The sequence below is a fragment of the Rattus rattus genome, chromosome 12 (genome assembly GCF_011064425.1).
Source record: "Rattus rattus isolate New Zealand chromosome 12, Rrattus_CSIRO_v1, whole genome shotgun sequence".
In the NCBI taxonomy this organism is placed as follows: Eukaryota; Metazoa; Chordata; class Mammalia; order Rodentia; family Muridae; genus Rattus; species Rattus rattus.
Genome location: NC_046165.1, coordinates 56,673,727 through 56,691,764, shown reverse-complemented (window position 1 = coordinate 56,691,764; position 18,038 = coordinate 56,673,727). Strand labels below are relative to the sequence as shown.

Below are 18,038 nucleotides of genomic sequence, written 5' to 3'. Positions count from 1 at the left end.
TTAAAGTCAATCTTAACTTCCTTTAAACGGCTGCTTTGAAGCCACAATTAGAGGTGCCCCACTTCTGCTCAAGTTCATAATTAAGACACCAGGCAGGATGCCATTGCTGCGTGTGTCACCTCCTAGCTCCCCTCTGCTGTGATCCCCAGGGCCAGGCTGGTTAGAGAACCCCAGCATGGACTCCCATTGGTTAAGCACTACCCGCTGTGTATATTCCATCCACACCACCAAGGACCAGTTGGTGACTGGTGACTTTGAACCTGCCAACCCACTGCTGGGTGGACAGTTGCTTCTGTCCACCTCTGGCCTGAGGTGCTGTTCTGAGATACTCACAGCTTTTCCAGAAGAACCTTGTATTGTTCATCTCCTCGGCCACCTTCTACTTCCTGATCCAGCTTTGTGATCAACTCATTCTCAAACTGAAACGGAAGACATTTCACAGGAGGATGTCAGATCCTAAGAAGAGTGCACGGTAAGCAGAGGCCATTGTTTCCAGATCTGGCTCGACCCCTTTCCGATTTCGAGCTGTTCCCAAAGAGCATGGGGTTATCTGTAACACCCATGCCAACAGTGCTCCACAACGCATCAAAAAATCATAAAGCAGGTTAGTCCCTGACTTTACATTTAACAGTCCTGAAAGCTTATTTCATTTACCACTATGGATATAAAATAAATTCATAACCACTGTCCCCTTTGTACTTGATACTGCATAGTCTTATCTGGCCAGAAACTTATGACAATTCTCCTGCCTCAGATTCTTAAGAACTAGGACTATAGCTATACATCACTATCCTGGGCTTCTATCTTATTCTTGTTTCTTGTCTGAGTATTGGTAATGGGATTATTTTTGCTCCACATCATAGCTACAAAGCCTTCCTTTCAATACTAATAGATCTGTAGATGTTATAGATGTGAAACCTGCACATTGTTCATTTGGATAGGTCTGTAAAGGTATACGAGGGGAATACTGTCCCCAAGAGTGGTCAGGCAGTCAGATGGGAAACGCTGTACTGTTTGCCTGCTGTTGCCCCTTCTGGTGAGTGCATCTACCCTACCGCTGTCACCACTTCCTACTGTCGCCGCCAGTGCCACCATCTTTGCTGTATATGGGACCCAGTGTCTTTGACCTTCCAACTTGGACTGAAGACCAGAGGCTCTTCAGGAATCCTCCAGGCCTTTGGCTCTAGATCAGGAGTGCTGAGGCACCTAGCCTTAGGGGCTGAGCAGCCAAGGATTCTTAGCTTCTCTGGAGTTCAGACAGCCATTGTTGGACTATCCAGCCTGTGCTGTGTAAGCCAATGTAATAAATATGTTTTGCGGTCTGTACTCAGCACACCCCTTCTGTTCCTCTCTGACTACTGCCATATATGGTAAGCCTAGAGAAAGCACAGGCTAACTAAAGCTCTCAAAGGTAAGCAGGGATGCCCGGAAGCTGGGCCTGCATCACCCTTCCCTCAGCTGGCCACACAGGTTCCACCCTCAGTTCCGGAGTCAGATGTATCAGGCCAACTTTTCATCTTCTAGCTTCTGGGCCAGAAGACCCAATCATATGTCTAACTTTTTTTTTTTACACAATGAAATGTACAAAATAAATTTTAAAATGTGTTTTTCATTGAAGCCGCTGCCTCTTCATTGGGAGATATGGTGGCAAAAGGTTACTTGTCACATGGTAGTGAGGTCAGGGCCGGCCCCTCCTTACCATGTGGAAGTTGCCATTTCCACTCAAATTGAACTCGCACTGCATCATGTCAAAGAAAATGGGGATGGTGGCCTTACGGAGCTCCACTTCAGGGGTTAAAGTGACTTCCAGGATGGGGCCCACCATGGATGGGATGAATTTGATTTTGTGTGGTCCTGGAAAGAAAGCATATTAGAATACTCCATCACTCTCAGTCTCACGTGACCAATCTTCCTCCACAGGGCCCAGAAGAGAGGAGAAAGTTCACGTGACACACCATGTCAATCACAGAACAATTACAGAACGCCCCATTCTGATAGCATGTGGCTGGTGCAACAGCCGAGGGCTCATTGCCAATACCACAGGTGAGAGGGTAAGGAACCCACAAGTCTACTTCTGGACACACATGCAGACAAATATCAGGGCTATGTGAATTAAAGTAAGAATTCATCAAGGGTGAGTATTTTTAATATAACCTCTGCTGAGAAATCTTTCCTTTAGAACAAAAAAAATGAAAAATAAAGCAGTCACAGAGGGGCCTGTTCAAGGTTGGACACTCACCCAGGTTATACCACATGTCGCGGATCCTAAATCCGATTTCCTTTCTCATGTCCCCATATCTAAGAAAAAGATCATAAGAACAGCATTTGGAGTGCAATGAGTTGTGTGTAATATAGTCGTCCCTCAGCATGGCAGGGACTGTTTCCAAGCTCCTCAGACCCCCAGATCAGTTCACGTCCCTTATGCTTAGGGATTTTACATATCAGCTAGGCACAGCTTCCCTTCAAACAATCTCTTTGACGGCTCAGAGTATCTAACCCAAAAGCCTGGGGGTGCTGCCTAATGGAAGAATATTTGCCTGCCATGTGTAAGGTCTTGAGTTTGATTCCCAGCATCAAAAAGAAGACCCAGTAGATAACTGCCATGAAGGGGTGTTTTCCAGATGTGACAGGGCCATTGACACATGACCTTACAACCACTGTAACTGAGTGCAGGAGACCTACACAAGACTGAGCCAGCCCAGATGGGAGGAGGGGATCAACACCAAGTCCCACCATCCCTAGGAAGGGCTAGTGGCAGCTAATGGATGCTGGGAGAGGGGTAATGTTTCTTCAGGGATTTAACCCCTAATGTGATGATGACCACTTTCCAGGAGATGGCTCTACATGCATCCACAAGGAGAACTAAGTGGGCTCAGGAGGTTTTAACATGCACATGAAGATAGGAGGGAAAGTGTATTGTGGGGGTACATAGGAGGAATTGGTAGGGAGACAGTGGGGTGGCTCTGGTCAAAACATATTATATGTATGTATGAAATTCTACAACTGTAAGCCTAAAAAAAAAAAGAAGGAAAATACCAAATCCAACATAAGTGTTTTACAAATATAGGCTATGTCAGATTCACTGGAAATAATGACGAGAAAAATGTCTGTATACATTACATAAGATGCCATTTCCTTCCAGGTGTTTTGGCCTGTTTGGGTGGTAGATGCGGAGTTTGCTGGCATGGAAGGGCAAGTATACAATGAAGAGAATAAAAATAGAATAGTCTCCATCCCTCTGGGTAAGGCTTATCTGTAAAAGATAAGGCTAGCACCCAGAGAAAACTTCAAAAGAGAAGTGAGCCACATGGGGGACGGGGGACTTTTGGAATAGGAAGAACTAAAGACAAATGTGGAAAGAGAACTGAGAAGATGTTGTCAACTGTCTGCCCAGTGCATTAGAGGGAAAGAGGATCCTGTCTCCATGAGGCAAAGAGACAGACAGCTGAGTGAGGAGATGCATGAGGTCTGAAATAGATGAGGCACCATGACTGACAGAAGTTGATGGGCTGGGCTGGGCTGGGCACTTACGCCTTGGCTAAGGTAAGGTCTCACCAGAGTGCCCTTCATGGGTCACATATGGTCTAGGCCATGCATTCTCAGTTGGGACAATATAAGCTGCAGACAGTTTTTAAACCAGTTTTCTGGTTGTGGCAGGGTATGACTATGGTCCCAGCACTGGAGAAACTGAGGCAGGCAGATGAGTAGTTTGAGGGTAGCCTGGGCTATATAGTAAGAACCCTGTCCTATATAAGAGGAAACTTACACAGGGCACAGTCCATACCTGGTCCTAAAATCTCTCATAACTTACCCATTAGGGAAATCTACAAAACAAGCATCTTCAAACATTGTATCTTCTAAAACAGTCTCTAAATCTTAATCCTTAGTTATTATTACTCTTGGTGTTTGTTTGTTTTGTTTTGTTTTTAGGGTGGAACCACAGGCTGAGGAAGGTTAACTAATTTGCCTGTTTCGCGAGTAGAAATAGCTAAAATTTCAGTCTTCAATAAATTCAGACTTCTATACAATCACAGCCTTGGAGCTTCCAGGCTCTCAATGAACTCTGAACCAGACCTGAGAGGATGCAGTGAAACGTGTAACCAAACATGTCATTCCTGAATATAATTCTATTTTGAATTCTAAGCCATGAATCTCGAGGATAGCTTTAGGTTATATTGGAGTTTTCTCATTTCTTCGCAGAAAGTTAAGGCGGCACTATGCCTGCAATTTCAATGAACTGACAGCAGGTGGCAGGAGCTCCCAGGCAAGGGCCCATACTCCATCAATAGCATGGTGTGGCAAAGGAGGGGGTGGAGGTACCTTAAGAAAAACAGTAAAAACCTGGAGGAACTTCAGGTCTATCAAGGGATTACAAATAAAACACACACCATCATCAACATGGGCAAGTTCCTGTAATTTCTAAAGGCAGGTTTTTTTGTTTTTCTTTTCTTTTTTTAACTTTATATGTGAAAGTATCCAGAAGAGGGCATTGACTCCTATTACAGGTGGTTAAAAGCCACCATGTGGTTACTGGGAATTGAACTAAGAACCACTGAAAGAGCAGTCAGTGCTCTTAACCACTAAGCCATCTCTCCAGCCCCTAAGTCCCTGTAATTTCTATGACAACATCATATTGCTGAACATAAGCAGATGTCTCACAGAATCTTTGAAGGATACTTACTTTTTCACAATTTTGTTGCGCTTGGCTTCCGAGAAAGTTTCAAGCTGAAGGGACTCATGGGTGAGAAAAGCTACAGCCAAATGGAAGTAATTGTTCCAGAGCTTTGCAGGATGCATGAAATGGGCGAGGCAAAACAGAAAGTAACACCAGTGAGGATCCAGATAAAACGCCCCCATGCGGGGCATACTGCGCTGTAAAAAACCTCAAATAAAACCCACAGGACTTCTTGTGCTATCTGGGGGTTTCAATTATTCACTGCTGAAAGTTTTGAGACTTAATATTAACCTTTAGAAAAACAACCCAAACTTTACATTTTTTTTTTTACCCTGGGGGCACAGGAGAAGGACTGCCAAGAAATGTACCTATTTATAGCAGGTGGTTTGGTAATGTGTATCAAGAGCCCTCCAGTTTCTCCTAACTTTTGAACTGGTAAATACTTTCCTGATTTTTTCCCCCTGTGGCTAGTTAAAAACATTTCAACCAAAGAAGGCCCTCACAGCTATTTAATGTCACAAAAATTAGAAACAATCCGAATGTTCTTAAAAAGAATTTATTCACTATATCAGAGACCAGCAGCACAATGAATCATATTCAGCCATTAAAAGTATTATGAAAATGTTCAACATCATTGAAAAGAGGTCAGAGGTGTGGAAAAAGTAAAGAAAGTTGGCCAGTGAATCATTAAAGAGTTACAGGGTTCTTTTTTACTTTAGTTTGTACATGATATATTATATAGCATGATATATATATACATATATATATACAATTATCAATTCATATATATATATATGTTTATATATCCTCCTCTAGTTACATGACTCTCTGGTTTAAATGTTTGAGATAAAGACAGCAAGCATACAAGAAAATGGTCCCTGAAACTTAAAGCCCCCAAAGAGCTGGGACCTAGTGGACCTTTACTAGGTCCTGCTGGCTGCACACATAAATATCTTTCCATTTGTCACATGAAGGAATAAGTGAAGATGAAGCTACCACATACCTGGGTTTGTTTTGTTTAATTTTTGCAGGCAGGGTCTCATTATAGCCCAGCCTGACCTGGAACTCACTATGTTAGACCATACTGGTCTAAAACTCAAAGATCCACCTGACTCTGCTTCCTCAGAGCTGGGCTTAAAAGTATATATGCCACCACGCCCAGCCTTTGACTGTTTTAAAAGTATCCACACGATAGTGACAGTGTGCTTATGAAACTGCTTGTGTGTACATTCGTGTCTGTGTGGAGAGAATCAACACAAAGCCTTACCCCTGAAGGCGAGGACAAGAGAAGCTTCCTTAGCCCTAGCTTTGTCTCCTGAAACTTCAGGACCTTTGGTCCACTGTGGTCTGAAACCATTAGCACCTTACTTGACTGTAGTTCACACTGCCTTCCGTTATTCTGTTGACTGCTCATTGTCAGTGTTGTGGCCAAATGCACAAACTGACCATCACCTTGGGTCTGATGCATAGGAACATAGTAACGAGAAGGCTTAGCACTGGTGAAGACTCAGGCGTCCTCTGGTGCTCCTGGACTGAATATCCGAGGATTAGGGAGACCACTGTATTAGCACTTGCATTTAGCTGTGCTTCCCGTGACAGTGTTCCTCGTGTTTTCTTTTACATGTTGCCTTTGTACAGTGAAAACCAAACCATCTAATGTGTTCAGAGAACTCCGTTTTGGGAATGTATGCTTTAGGGAACTGGCAGGCTCCTGAAACCCTTCGCTAGTTGCAGTGATAAAATCTGAAATGGTGCTTTCTCAGCTGACACAGCCTCTTGCTCTAACCGAAGGCCTTCCATGTGGGTGAATGCTTACCTGAAGTTCAAAGCTTGTCTGGTCCATGAAGCTTTTGGTGAGAACTTCAGCAAACTGATTAATAGCACGGAGGAAAACTCTGGGGGAGGAAATAACAGATAAGGAAGGCAACCCCATTCCTCTGGACATGTTTCCCTACACACTCTGGACACAAAGTCAAGCACTTCGGGCATGGCTGGGAAAGACAATATAAATGCACATTCTCTCAGATCTTGGGGACTGAAGATGAAGCGGAGACTGCAAGACCAGTCTTTCTGACCCCAAGTCTACACTTGGCTATGACGCCTACCCTCAGAGGCCAGCATTCTCATGGAATCCCTCTTGAAGCTGTCATCTAATTGGGAAAGGTTCTCTGCCTATCAGGACCCTGGGAAGTTGACTTGGCTTATGATTTGGTTTATGTGGCTCACTGGCAACATTCTACAGCCATAATACATTGCAATGCAATATTATATATTCAGTTCAATCCCCGTCAATTTGCAAGCATTCATTGCTAGGCAACAATTCTATGACACCAACATAGGCACCATGCCCAAAACCTAAGTCCTGGTCTTTAGAAGATTACAGTATAGTAGTGGGTACCCCCACTTAGACATCTAGTTGTGTTCCAATGGAGACCATGACAAAGAATTATGTGATAGACTTTCAAAGAGATGCAGGAAATCAGAAGGAAGAAAAGAAAAATCAACAGCCATTTCTGAAAGGATGGATATCAGAATGGGGTCCAGGAAGGGAGTCCTGTGAGGAGAATTTTGAGTGTTTGTGAGGGTACTCTAAGAAAATAAGGCAAGAGTCTTGTGACCTCAGTTTCTTCAAAACACAGAATTGTTCTTGGAATGTGTATTCATGCTTCTCCCACACATAGCCAATGGGAGTAAAGTTCGCATCAGTCACTCTTTATTGCTTGCTACTGTTTAACAGCAATAACATGCTTAATCCTTTATATGTCTCTATGAAAAACATGTTTTTGCCACATGCTGCTTGTCTTGTGACCGTATGCAGCTTGAATTTGTGAGAATTTTACCCATGTGACATTTCTTAACCCTCAGGATATAAACTGTCTGGAGCTCTGAATAACGTTGGCCATTGTATGAGACTTTAGTCAAGTCCCACCACCTCTCTCTAGAGCAATGACAACTCAGGGCAGAGGTTTCCAGTGGAGGTGACATTTCGGAAGGGCCCTGTGAATGGAAGGACAGTTGACTTCCAGGGAGGATGGAAAAGTCAAGGCAGGCAGAGACAGTGACTACAGAGGACTCATTTAGGAATTAGAAGTCTGACTGGTACAGGGGATACATGCCTAAGGAGGCAGTGGCTGGAAAAGGCAGGCAGGACTTTGAATACAGAAATGAGGAATTCACACGGAACCACTGAGAAGGTATGCAGAGCTGATGGCCAATAGACATTAACACAAGGATGGTGGAGGACACTCACCAAGGCAAGCAATGACAGCAGAAGGGAAGAAATTAGTAGTCTATTGAAGGGGAGTTTCCAAGCCAACACACTGGGGTCAGGAAAGGGGGAAGACCCTCTTTTTAAGTGCCAGGATTGAGGGATAAAGATTTAACAGCACTTCAAGTATGCACAGCAGACCAGCGCAAGTTCAAATGCTGCCAGAATAGCCGTGGGCTCCCTCACCTGCTCTGGGTCATATTCATGACCATCCAATCTTTGGCATACACATTCTTTCCAATAAGATCCTTAAACATAATGAAGGTTTCCATGAGAAAGTCCTGTGGAGAGCAACAGAAGAATGGTTAAGAAATAGGATCACTCATAGTCTTTCTCTCAGCAAGTGGACAGAAGGACCCCCTTGTTGGGATAACACACTGAAGGTCCCCTAGTTGTGGCCTTTCCCATAAAGTTATTACAGACAATGCATTCTTCTATATAACTGTTGCATAATTTGATTTTGCTTTGGTTTTGGTATCATGAGACAAGATGCAATCTAAACTTGACCTCCTGACTCAGATTCCCAAGTGTTGTGATTACTAGTGATCAATCAATAGTATCCCTGGCCAGTGATAGATTTTTTTGTTTCATAGCATGATTCTATAATAAAAAGAGGGACACAATATTATCCTTATTTTACAGATGGTTTCACAAGGCTGAGAAAGACTAAATGGCCACAGAAAATAGGAAGCAAGATGGAGGCTGTGGACCCCATGTTTCGAACCCTCATGTCTTAGTCCTTTCTTTGTGCTGTTTGAATGCATCTCTTGAACTTCCAAAATGGCTAACAGCCGTTTTAATGAAGACCTTTTTATTTCATGTGTATGGATGTTTTGCCTACATGTATATTAATATTCCACCTGTATGGCTGGTGCCAATGGAGACCAAAAGCTGGTGTCAGATGCCCTAGTACTGGAGTTACAGATGGCTGCATGCTGCCATGTGGATGCTGGGAGTTAAAGCTGGTCTACTGGGGAAAATCCAGTCAATATCCTCAAGTCATCAATTTTTTTTTAAAACAGATCTTAGTTCAAATCTTCTTGACTAGTTAGAACAGGGGGAAAGTGTCTCACAAGCAGGGCAGCCATAATTTTGCAGGAAAGGTGGCATCACAGTGTCTCTTGAGAACTGCAGTAAGGAATATCAAAGGGCACAGAGCACAGGGCAGTAAAAGGGGCTGGTCTTGTTCAAAGGAGGAGCAAGAAATAGAATGGCCCAGCTTAAAAAAAACTGAAAGGCTCTGAAACCATTTTTGTTACTTAGTTAAATTTAGACTTTTTCCACTGAGATAGCTGAAAAAGAAAACCTAATTGTTTACTTCTCTGACTCTGTGTGCACAGTCCTGTGGGAAAAAACAGACATTGGGCAGTGCTAAGAACACAGTGCAGATGGATGGATGGATGGATGGATGGATGGATGGATGGATGGATGGATGGATGGAGAGATGGAGAGATGGATGAGTGGATGAAGAGAGGGATAGAGGAATGTATGGATGGAGTGATATATATCCATATCATCAATTTTGAGACTGTCTCAAATAATCCAGGCTGATGTTGAACCAGACTAGGTAGCACAGGATAACCTTGAATTTAGATCCAAACTATCTGCCTGTGAACTCAGAGGATCCCTACTTTACTTGCTTTCCATAGGAAGTTAAAAAAAAAAAATCACTAGGGTATTTTTGTGCAACCCCTAAGAATGGAACTATTGATACAAATATTTGCTCCTCATAGGCTTGGACTGCATGCACAGCATAAGGCTAGGCATCTCCATGCATGGATTTAACCAGTGCTCACAATAAGCTTCCATATAGACAGGGTCTTACAGACGAAGAAACTGGTTCAGCAAGACTAGGTAGCTTCTGTCAAATTTCATACAATAACTCAGAATGCTCACACTTCAAACCTGTGCTATCTGACACACCATCTGGTCTGAAGGAGAGCGCATGGCTGCTTGAGTGTCCTATACCACCCCCTTCCTCTGTCTGGATTCCCCTGAGCAGGTCACTGCATACATCCCCATATGGCTGATTCCTGAAGCATGATGCCTCTTCTTGGGCTCCTAGCTTAAGCTACATGGACCAACACTATGAAGTCATTTTTGGACTTAGAATGATACATTCTCTCTGCTTTCTAGTTTTGTCTACCATGTGGGCATTATAGGAAGGAAGATGGGGGTGAAGGAGTGTATTCACATTGGTACATCAGCTACTCATGCTCAGGATGGTGAGGGTAGAAAGCAGAAAAATGCAGAGTGCATGGATGACAGGAACCATTCGATCATGTTTAGCCCATGTTCAACCATCTTTAGTGACAGCTTAATTCCATTGTTCTCTGAAGACTTCAGAGGATGCTTATAGAAACTATGGAAACACCTTTTCTTTTTAAAGCAACAGGAGATCACTTCCACACACTGTAAGGCGTAGACGGGTAACCTTTGTGTGCTTACCCCAGAAAGAGAGGCAACTGACCACAGTTTGAAAAACCAGCATGCTCAGTCAAAGAGACTCCATGCATGGTTCAAGGAACCAATGTGAGGGACCTTAAATGAGGAAACAAACTTTTCAGGTAAAAAGATGTCTGTTTCAGAAGAAGGGCCCACACGAAGTCCATGTGTGACGACTATTTGACGCAGGTGTTGAAAACTCTTACTTAAACTCTATCAGGTTGGAGGAAGCATCTACTTCCTCTTGGTGCCCTCTGTGGACAGCCATTCTAAGTGCAGTGAAGGGAGCTTTGAACTCTTGATGCTCAGCTTCAGCTACCTGTCATTAAATGTAAGAAATTTTCAGATGGATCTAGCTATGCTCAGGCAATGAAGCAGGAGGATCATGACTTTGAGGTTGGTCTGGGTTACTAGACAAGAAGTGTCTCAAAACTCTCTCTCTCTCTCTCTCTCTCTCTCTCTCTCTCTCTCTCTCTCTCTCTCTCTCTCTCACACACACACACACACACACACACATACACACATCAACACACATGCGCACACACTCAAGTGCACACACATACATCTAAGCACACATACACATTCTTTAGTGTTGCCAAGATGCCAAGACCCAAAGCTGACAACTTACTATGATGTCCTGTCTGGTTTTGAAGGTGCTGATGTAGAGGCTGTAGTGGCTGTCCTCCATCTGTCGTAAGACAGCAATCATGCAAGCCACAAAGCTGCCCTGCAAGGAAAGAAGCAGAGTCAGGGTTCCTTAGAATAACTGATAAGAGACTTTGGGCATAATGGATTTTGGGTTTTCTACCCATTGAGCTCTATCTACAAAGACACTTGGAACTAGAATATTATTTCCAAAGGTCCAAAGGTATATGCTTTGCAATTCTGCTTCAAGCGCCTCCTAGTGTGAGTTAGAAAACAGCTACAATGTTTGGAATCCTCCAGGTCTACAGCAATGGATCTCAACTTCCTAATGCTGCGACCCCTTAATACCTTCATGTTGTGGTAACTTACAACCACACAATTACTTTCATTGCTACTTCATAACTGTACTTTTGCTACTGTTATGAATCATAATATAAATATCTGACCTGCAGATGATCTTAGGAGAACCCTGTGAAAGGGTTGTTAAAACCCCAGAGGGTTTGCAACCCATAGGATGAGAAATGCTAGTTTAAATCTTTAATGCATTAAAGATCTCAACTAGGTTATCTGTTAGGATAAACTAGTTTGTGGGTTCTGAGTTTCTGGTTGGGGCAGAACTGAAAAGACACTCTTGGGACAATGTCTGGAGTATACGGATGAATCAATTCTGAAGGTTAGAAGGAGGGGGGAGTAGAAATACAACAGAAGGCGCTGGGAAACATCTTTCAGGGAACATCTGAAATGCTATGGGTAGTTTTAGGTTTCTGGAGCATTTTGGATTTGGGGGTTTAGGGGTTGGAAATGCCCAATCAGCAAAATCTATGCAAATGGCCAAAATTCTAAAAACCACAAATTTTGAAATCCTTTCATCCCAATTATTTCTTATAGGGGCTATTTAACCTGCATCAGTGCTAAGGATGAGAACCTTTGCAGGCCATTTCTCTGACTCTAGAACCCTTTGGACATCTAGTCTTTGAACCACAGGGAACTCTGCACCAGACTCTGAGTAGGGAACAGAGAGATCCATGAGGACTACAATGTTTACTTGTGAGGTCTAAGCTACACTCAGGGTGCTCTTCCCTCAGCTACACAAATCAGAGTCACACACAGACCTCATTTTCTTGTCAGAGGGAAAGTGTACCACCCTTTGCAGTCATGTAAATACAAAAGTCATACAAATTTAAACTAATCCGGCACAGAACTGTGGGCCATTCTTTTTTTTTTTTTTTTTTTTAAGTTCTTTTTTTCGGAGCTGGGGACCGAACCCAGGGCCTTGCACTTCCTAGGCAAGCGCTCTACTACTGAGCTAAATCCCCAACCCCTGGGCCATTCTTAAGGAGGGAAGAGACCTCTCCTATACCTCCCTCTGATAAGGAGGGAAGAGACCATCTCACTCTGAATGTCTGTCTTAGATTCTTTACGGAAAATGTTTATTCTTCCTACCCACAAACCAACGTAAACTGCATTGAGCTCTGGACACATTTTACAAGTTATCACATACTCTGCATTTATTTAATAGTCAAATGCTATTTGTGTCTCTGGTCTCTTGCTTACTCTGGATTTTGAATTTAATCTCGATTTTGTTTAATTTGCATTACTTCGGCTCTAAGTTAAACTTTGCTTCCATATAGTTTTAGTCATCTTATTTTTTTTATTTCTGAGAGAAGGTTGCTAGTAGCCCAGGCTCACCTGCAACTCCTCACGTAACCGAGGACAACCTTGAGCCTCAGACCCTCCTGTCCCTGCCTCCCCAGGGCTGGGTTACATTTACAGGCGGGGATAGGCGTGCTTGGTTCATTCAGTGCTGGGGAGTAAAGGCAGGACTGGATGCACACCAGGCTGGCATTCCCTCAACTGAGCTGTGTCCTATCCTGTTCCTTCACATTCTTTACATTGTTTACTGATTTAACTAAAGCACTACTATTACTGGCTTGCAGTAGTCTTTGCATATTAAGTCTATTAGTGTCTTTCCACATATGCTATATGGCTCTGAGATCACATACCTATTTCCAAATACAAGGGTTACATTTTTATCAGGACAAAAATCTAGTTTTCCCTTGTTTTTAATACTTGGAGACTCAATAATCTTTCCCTATAGGATCAGGTTCATATTCATTTATGCTTTCTTTCAGCTGCTCTAGCACCCAATTTTTCCCATAGAATTTTTAATTCCGTTTGACATTTATCTTGAAGGCATAGAACAAAATGAAAGACAAATAATTTTCTCCAAACTTCATTTGCTTTCCAGATATATAGTCAAAATTCTACCTGTAAACTCCCTTGGTCTTGCCTTTAGGAATAAACACACACACACACACACATACACACACAAAGCAAACACACAGTATACACAGACATGCATTGATATAAACACATACATGCATACACAGACATACACAGATAAACATACACACATACACAGATACATACACACGTACATGGATAGACACACACACATATACACAGACATGCATTGATATAAACACATACATGCATACATAGACATACATAGATAAACATACACACATACATAGATAGACATACACACATGCTTTCAGCTGCAGCAGTCTGACCAGATTTTAATTATTCTCTTACAATATGACAAGTTGTTGCTAATACCAGACTGCTCATTTATCTGCACCTCACTGTTTTTTACTCTGTTTGTGTGACTCAAGGGTATGAGAATTTTCCTTTCAATCTCTAATTAGCTGCTACCCACAGAAAGGCCATTGAACGCGTTAGTTTTAAACCACCTTGTTTGTAAAGAGCACTTGAGTCCCATCAGCCTTTCAGCCAACTTTTCCAAGTTTCAATGAACCGCTTGTCATTTCAGCTAAAAAAATAAATGATGACTATATAAAACTAGCCAAACCCCATTCTAGACACTGAGATGTACCAAGAACACACAATACTGCCTAGACGCTGGCCTGTTAAGTTACAAATGTCCTCCAAAGTCACTATTGCCTGGGGCAGGCTGTCTGTGCCTCCAACTCTGCATTTTCTCCCAATAAGGTTGTTGAAAGCCTTATATCCTTGTGCTGGCAAGGTGGCTCAGCAGGCAAAGGCGCTTCAAGAAAGCTTGATGACCTTGGGTTGACCTCTGGGACCCACACAGTGGAAGGAGAGAAAAGATCCTGAAGGTTGTTCTTTGACCTCCACACATACATCATGGTACATGTGTACCCTTTTACACACACACACACACACACACACACACACACACACACACACACACACACACACAGCTAGAAAATCAAGTACATTGAGCAGGGGTTGTTCTTTTACTAATGTTTACTACAGGATATGGAAATGCCTCAGGGGAATAAGAAGCCAAAAGCTAGACCATGGAAGCTCAGTCATGGAGAGAAAGCTCCATCTCTTGGAGAGTCCACACTGACTATCTCAACGTCACCAAGTAATTGCTGCTGGATGCTGATGAGCCTTCTATTTGATGTCACCACTGCTTGCTCTCCCACCGGGACCACTCCAGCTGCCTGTGCTGGATGCTATAAAGTCTCAATTGATGATATCTTGCTATCAGTCTGCTGCCGCTCACTATTTGCTCCTTGCAGATAAGTCAGCTATTCAAAATCAAAGTGTGGCTATCTTAGATCATTCTTTGGAAGATACAGAACAGTCCTCTAATCAAAATCTAACCTCAGCTTTTGGTGTAATCAATAGAAGCCTTTTCACTTTAATCACGACACCATTCAGTTTGTCATCATTACTCTGGCCTCAATTTTGTCCTTTATTGACAACTGTGTAGGCATTAATGGACGGGCTTTCCTAAAAACACACTGATCACTAATTCTTAACAACAGCTGCCTTTTTCCTTCAATGAAAAGGACCTCATGATCTAAAAGATCTAGTAGAAGCTGAGATATGCTTATATCATGTAACTTTGATATGGGGGCCTACGTGGGCTCCGTGTCGAGCCACTGGTAGAATGGAGTGAGACCGTGGGCTACCAGGAGAGACTCACAATGTGAGGAGACTGTCGGCTCATCCCAATCACGGTCCGGTTGATCCTTCTCAACAGCCTCTCCATGATCATCTGTACATGTGCTGAAGTGGGGCCCTGCGGGAGAAACACAGCTGTGACATTCCCAGCTAACGATGCCGAGCAGATGAGGGGTACCCAGGGCAGTCAGGCACATACATGGCAAGGGAAAGGAGAAGCACAAAGTTCTTGATGCTTCTGTTCAGGGGCAAACAAACAAACAAACAAACAACAACAAAAGAATCCCCTCCCCAATCAGACCTCAAGATTCAGGGTATGTTGTGCAATAAATGTTTGTGATTCCTTTTCAGTATAAATGTTAAATCCCTAACACCCAACAATATCAGAGGACCCTGGAAGGTCATTAAAGTCACAAGGGTGGGGCCCTGATCTGAGGGGATTAATGCCCTTATTAGAAGAGACACTGAGGGGGAGTGTGTGCATTTTCTCTTATACTCTCTGCCTCTTGCTGGTGTAGACATGGAGTAGAGTCCATGAGAACTCACAGGGAGAGGGTGGCCATCCATGAGCCTTGAAGAGTGTCCTTAGCAGAGTTCAACCCTAACTTCAGACTTCCAGCTTCTAGAACTTCTTAGTAACTAACCTGTTTAAGCCCCGCTATACTGTGGTGTGGTATAGAAGACTGGACATCATCGCTCTAGGAGTTAATGTTCTAACAGTCACAAGTGACTCAAAGCCATTATTCCTCTTCACCAACCTTTAGTTCTCATAACTGGTAAAGGAGGAAGGTCACGGTGCTCTTATTGGACTGAACTGGAGTAAAGCAACACAGCACCGAATACATGTGCACACTCTAATTCCTTCCCTTCCTGTAGTTGACGTTACATTCCCTCAGTTTCTGGGTATCCATTTTTCCTTTACCAATGATGTCAACTGCAGATAGCTTCTTGTTAGGTTTGGGAGCCCACAGTCCACTTGCCCTTCTCAGTACTGGGACCCTGTATGGCTTGAACCTGTGCACACCTTGTATGTGTGACCACAATAAGAACCACTAAAAGAAAATGTCATATATATATATATATATATATATATATATATATATATATATATATATACACACACACACACACATACATATATATATATGTGACATGACTGGTCACATGTTCTATTCACTACTAAATTCTTGGTTAAAAACCAAATTCCAAATCACGGCACTACTGGGAAATGTTTACAACTTCATCATGAGGTCTCTATAGGGATGTGTAAGGATAAAAAGGGGATGGATTATGCATCATGAATAAATATCAAATGAACTGTACAAACAGTACTCAAACTCCTGGGGCTCAAGGATATGCAATGACAAGTTTAGGACTTAATCGGAAAACAACAGTATCTTCACCTGCTTCTGGGGCTGAGGATGGCACAGAAGAAATACAGAAGCACCCACGGGAATGCTGTGCTGAGGGTAAGGTGGGCTGCTGAGCTGTGTGTGATTGAGAAAGTCAAGTGAAGTCAGACTTGGCTGTGAGACACGGAGAGAGTATTTCCTGTGTCTTTTGGCAGAATAGGCTCTAAAGATACTGCTAAGAGGCACAGGCCAAAGAGCACAAGTGGTCCCCTGACGTGTGGGAAGCCCTGCCCCTGGCAACCATCGTTTGTTTAGGGCGAGGTTCTTTTTCTTCCGTGCCATCAGTGTTCAAGAGAATATGCTCTGTGCAGTTTCCCAGCATCTCCAGTGGAGCCTGAACATAGGACACAGGAAATCCAGGCAGGTTCAGCTCCCGTTCTCAAGAGGTGGGTTAGGGGGCTAGATGGCAGAGAATACCAAATTTAAAAACATTTCTAGTGGGCTCCAGAGATGACAACGATGTCAGCGAGAGGGTAAGACCAGAATGCAGAAGCTCAAGAGGTTTCTTCAAAAGAATCATCTTAGTGGGTCTTGGCAGAAGTTGGTTCTTTTCCTTCTTTAAGGTTTGGGTATGTATGCATATGTGTGTGCATATGCATATGGAAGCCAGTGTCTTTTTCTTTCTTGCTATTTTAGTTGCTGAGTTAGAGTCTCCCATTGGATCTATAGATCACTATGTTGACTAGACTGGCTGGCTAGTGAGCCCTGGGGGTTATGCCTGTCTCTACATAACAGTGCTGGGGTTACATGTCTATATGTGCAGCCATACCCAGATTTTACATGTGTGCTAGGGAATCGAAATGCAGGTCGTCACCCTTGTATAGCAAGGTCTTTACCCCGTTGAGCCATTTTCCTAGCCTATGAACTTACAGATCTGTTTGATTGTTTTTTGAGATGGGGTCTCAGGTAGCGGTGTCTGGCTTGGAACTCACTAGGTAGATCAATCTTACCTTAACCTCAGAGATCTGCCTACCTTCGCCTCTTGAATGCTGAGATTAAAGTGTGCACCATCGCGCCTGAGCAATGTAGAATCCACAAGAATCCAAAGACCTCAATGGTAAGACAGTTAGGAAAAGCAGTCCACTGAGGCCCTTGCACTGAGCACTTTGCTTGTCTGTCCCAACCTAATATGAGGTACATCATGTTTAGTCCATTCTAAAAAGGCACAGTTTTCTCTATTACCTCAGTGCTCCTACACTACCTAAGATGAGGAAGACCACAGTTTCCTGCTGGGTGCAAAGGAATCAGCAGAGGCTCAGGCCATAGGAGGTGACTGGACTCACCACATCCGTCCTGTCCAGCACCTCTAGTATGTTGCTTAGAAGCTGTGAGCTCGCCTCATGGTCAGGTTTGGTCGAGTGGTCGTCCAGCTGGCCACTTAGCTGGTCTGTCAGTAGCGGCAGCAGCACCTCCCTGCACTCTGAAGAAGAAGAGAAAATGGCTTGCATGTGGCTACCTGCTAGCTCTCTCTATAATTCTACTTGCTTCTGAAAACCCTGCAGCCAGCCCAGCCAGAAGAGCACATGGATTTAGGCATGAAGCTTCAACCTTAACTAAGAAACTCCTAGCACAGGTGGATGAGACGTGAGCACTTTCCTTTTCAAAGATGGGGATGGAGAGAGGGCCTCTGCCT

The 18,038-nt window shown here is 43.3% G+C and overlaps 1 protein-coding gene across 1 annotated transcript in view; it reads right to left on the bottom strand.

Annotated features, from left to right (window-relative positions):
• Dock5 (dedicator of cytokinesis 5) overlaps window positions 1-18,038 on the bottom strand; it is a 179,610-nt gene that overhangs the window by 33,383 nt on the left and 128,189 nt on the right. Inside the window, 9 exon segments of the mRNA XM_032918230.1 lie at window positions 334-419; window positions 1,700-1,854; window positions 2,240-2,298; window positions 4,682-4,782; window positions 6,492-6,570; window positions 8,130-8,224; window positions 11,017-11,115; window positions 15,016-15,111; window positions 17,689-17,825. Of these exon segments, the coding sequence (XP_032774121.1) occupies window positions 334-419; window positions 1,700-1,854; window positions 2,240-2,298; window positions 4,682-4,782; window positions 6,492-6,570; window positions 8,130-8,224; window positions 11,017-11,115; window positions 15,016-15,111; window positions 17,689-17,825 (907 nt within the window).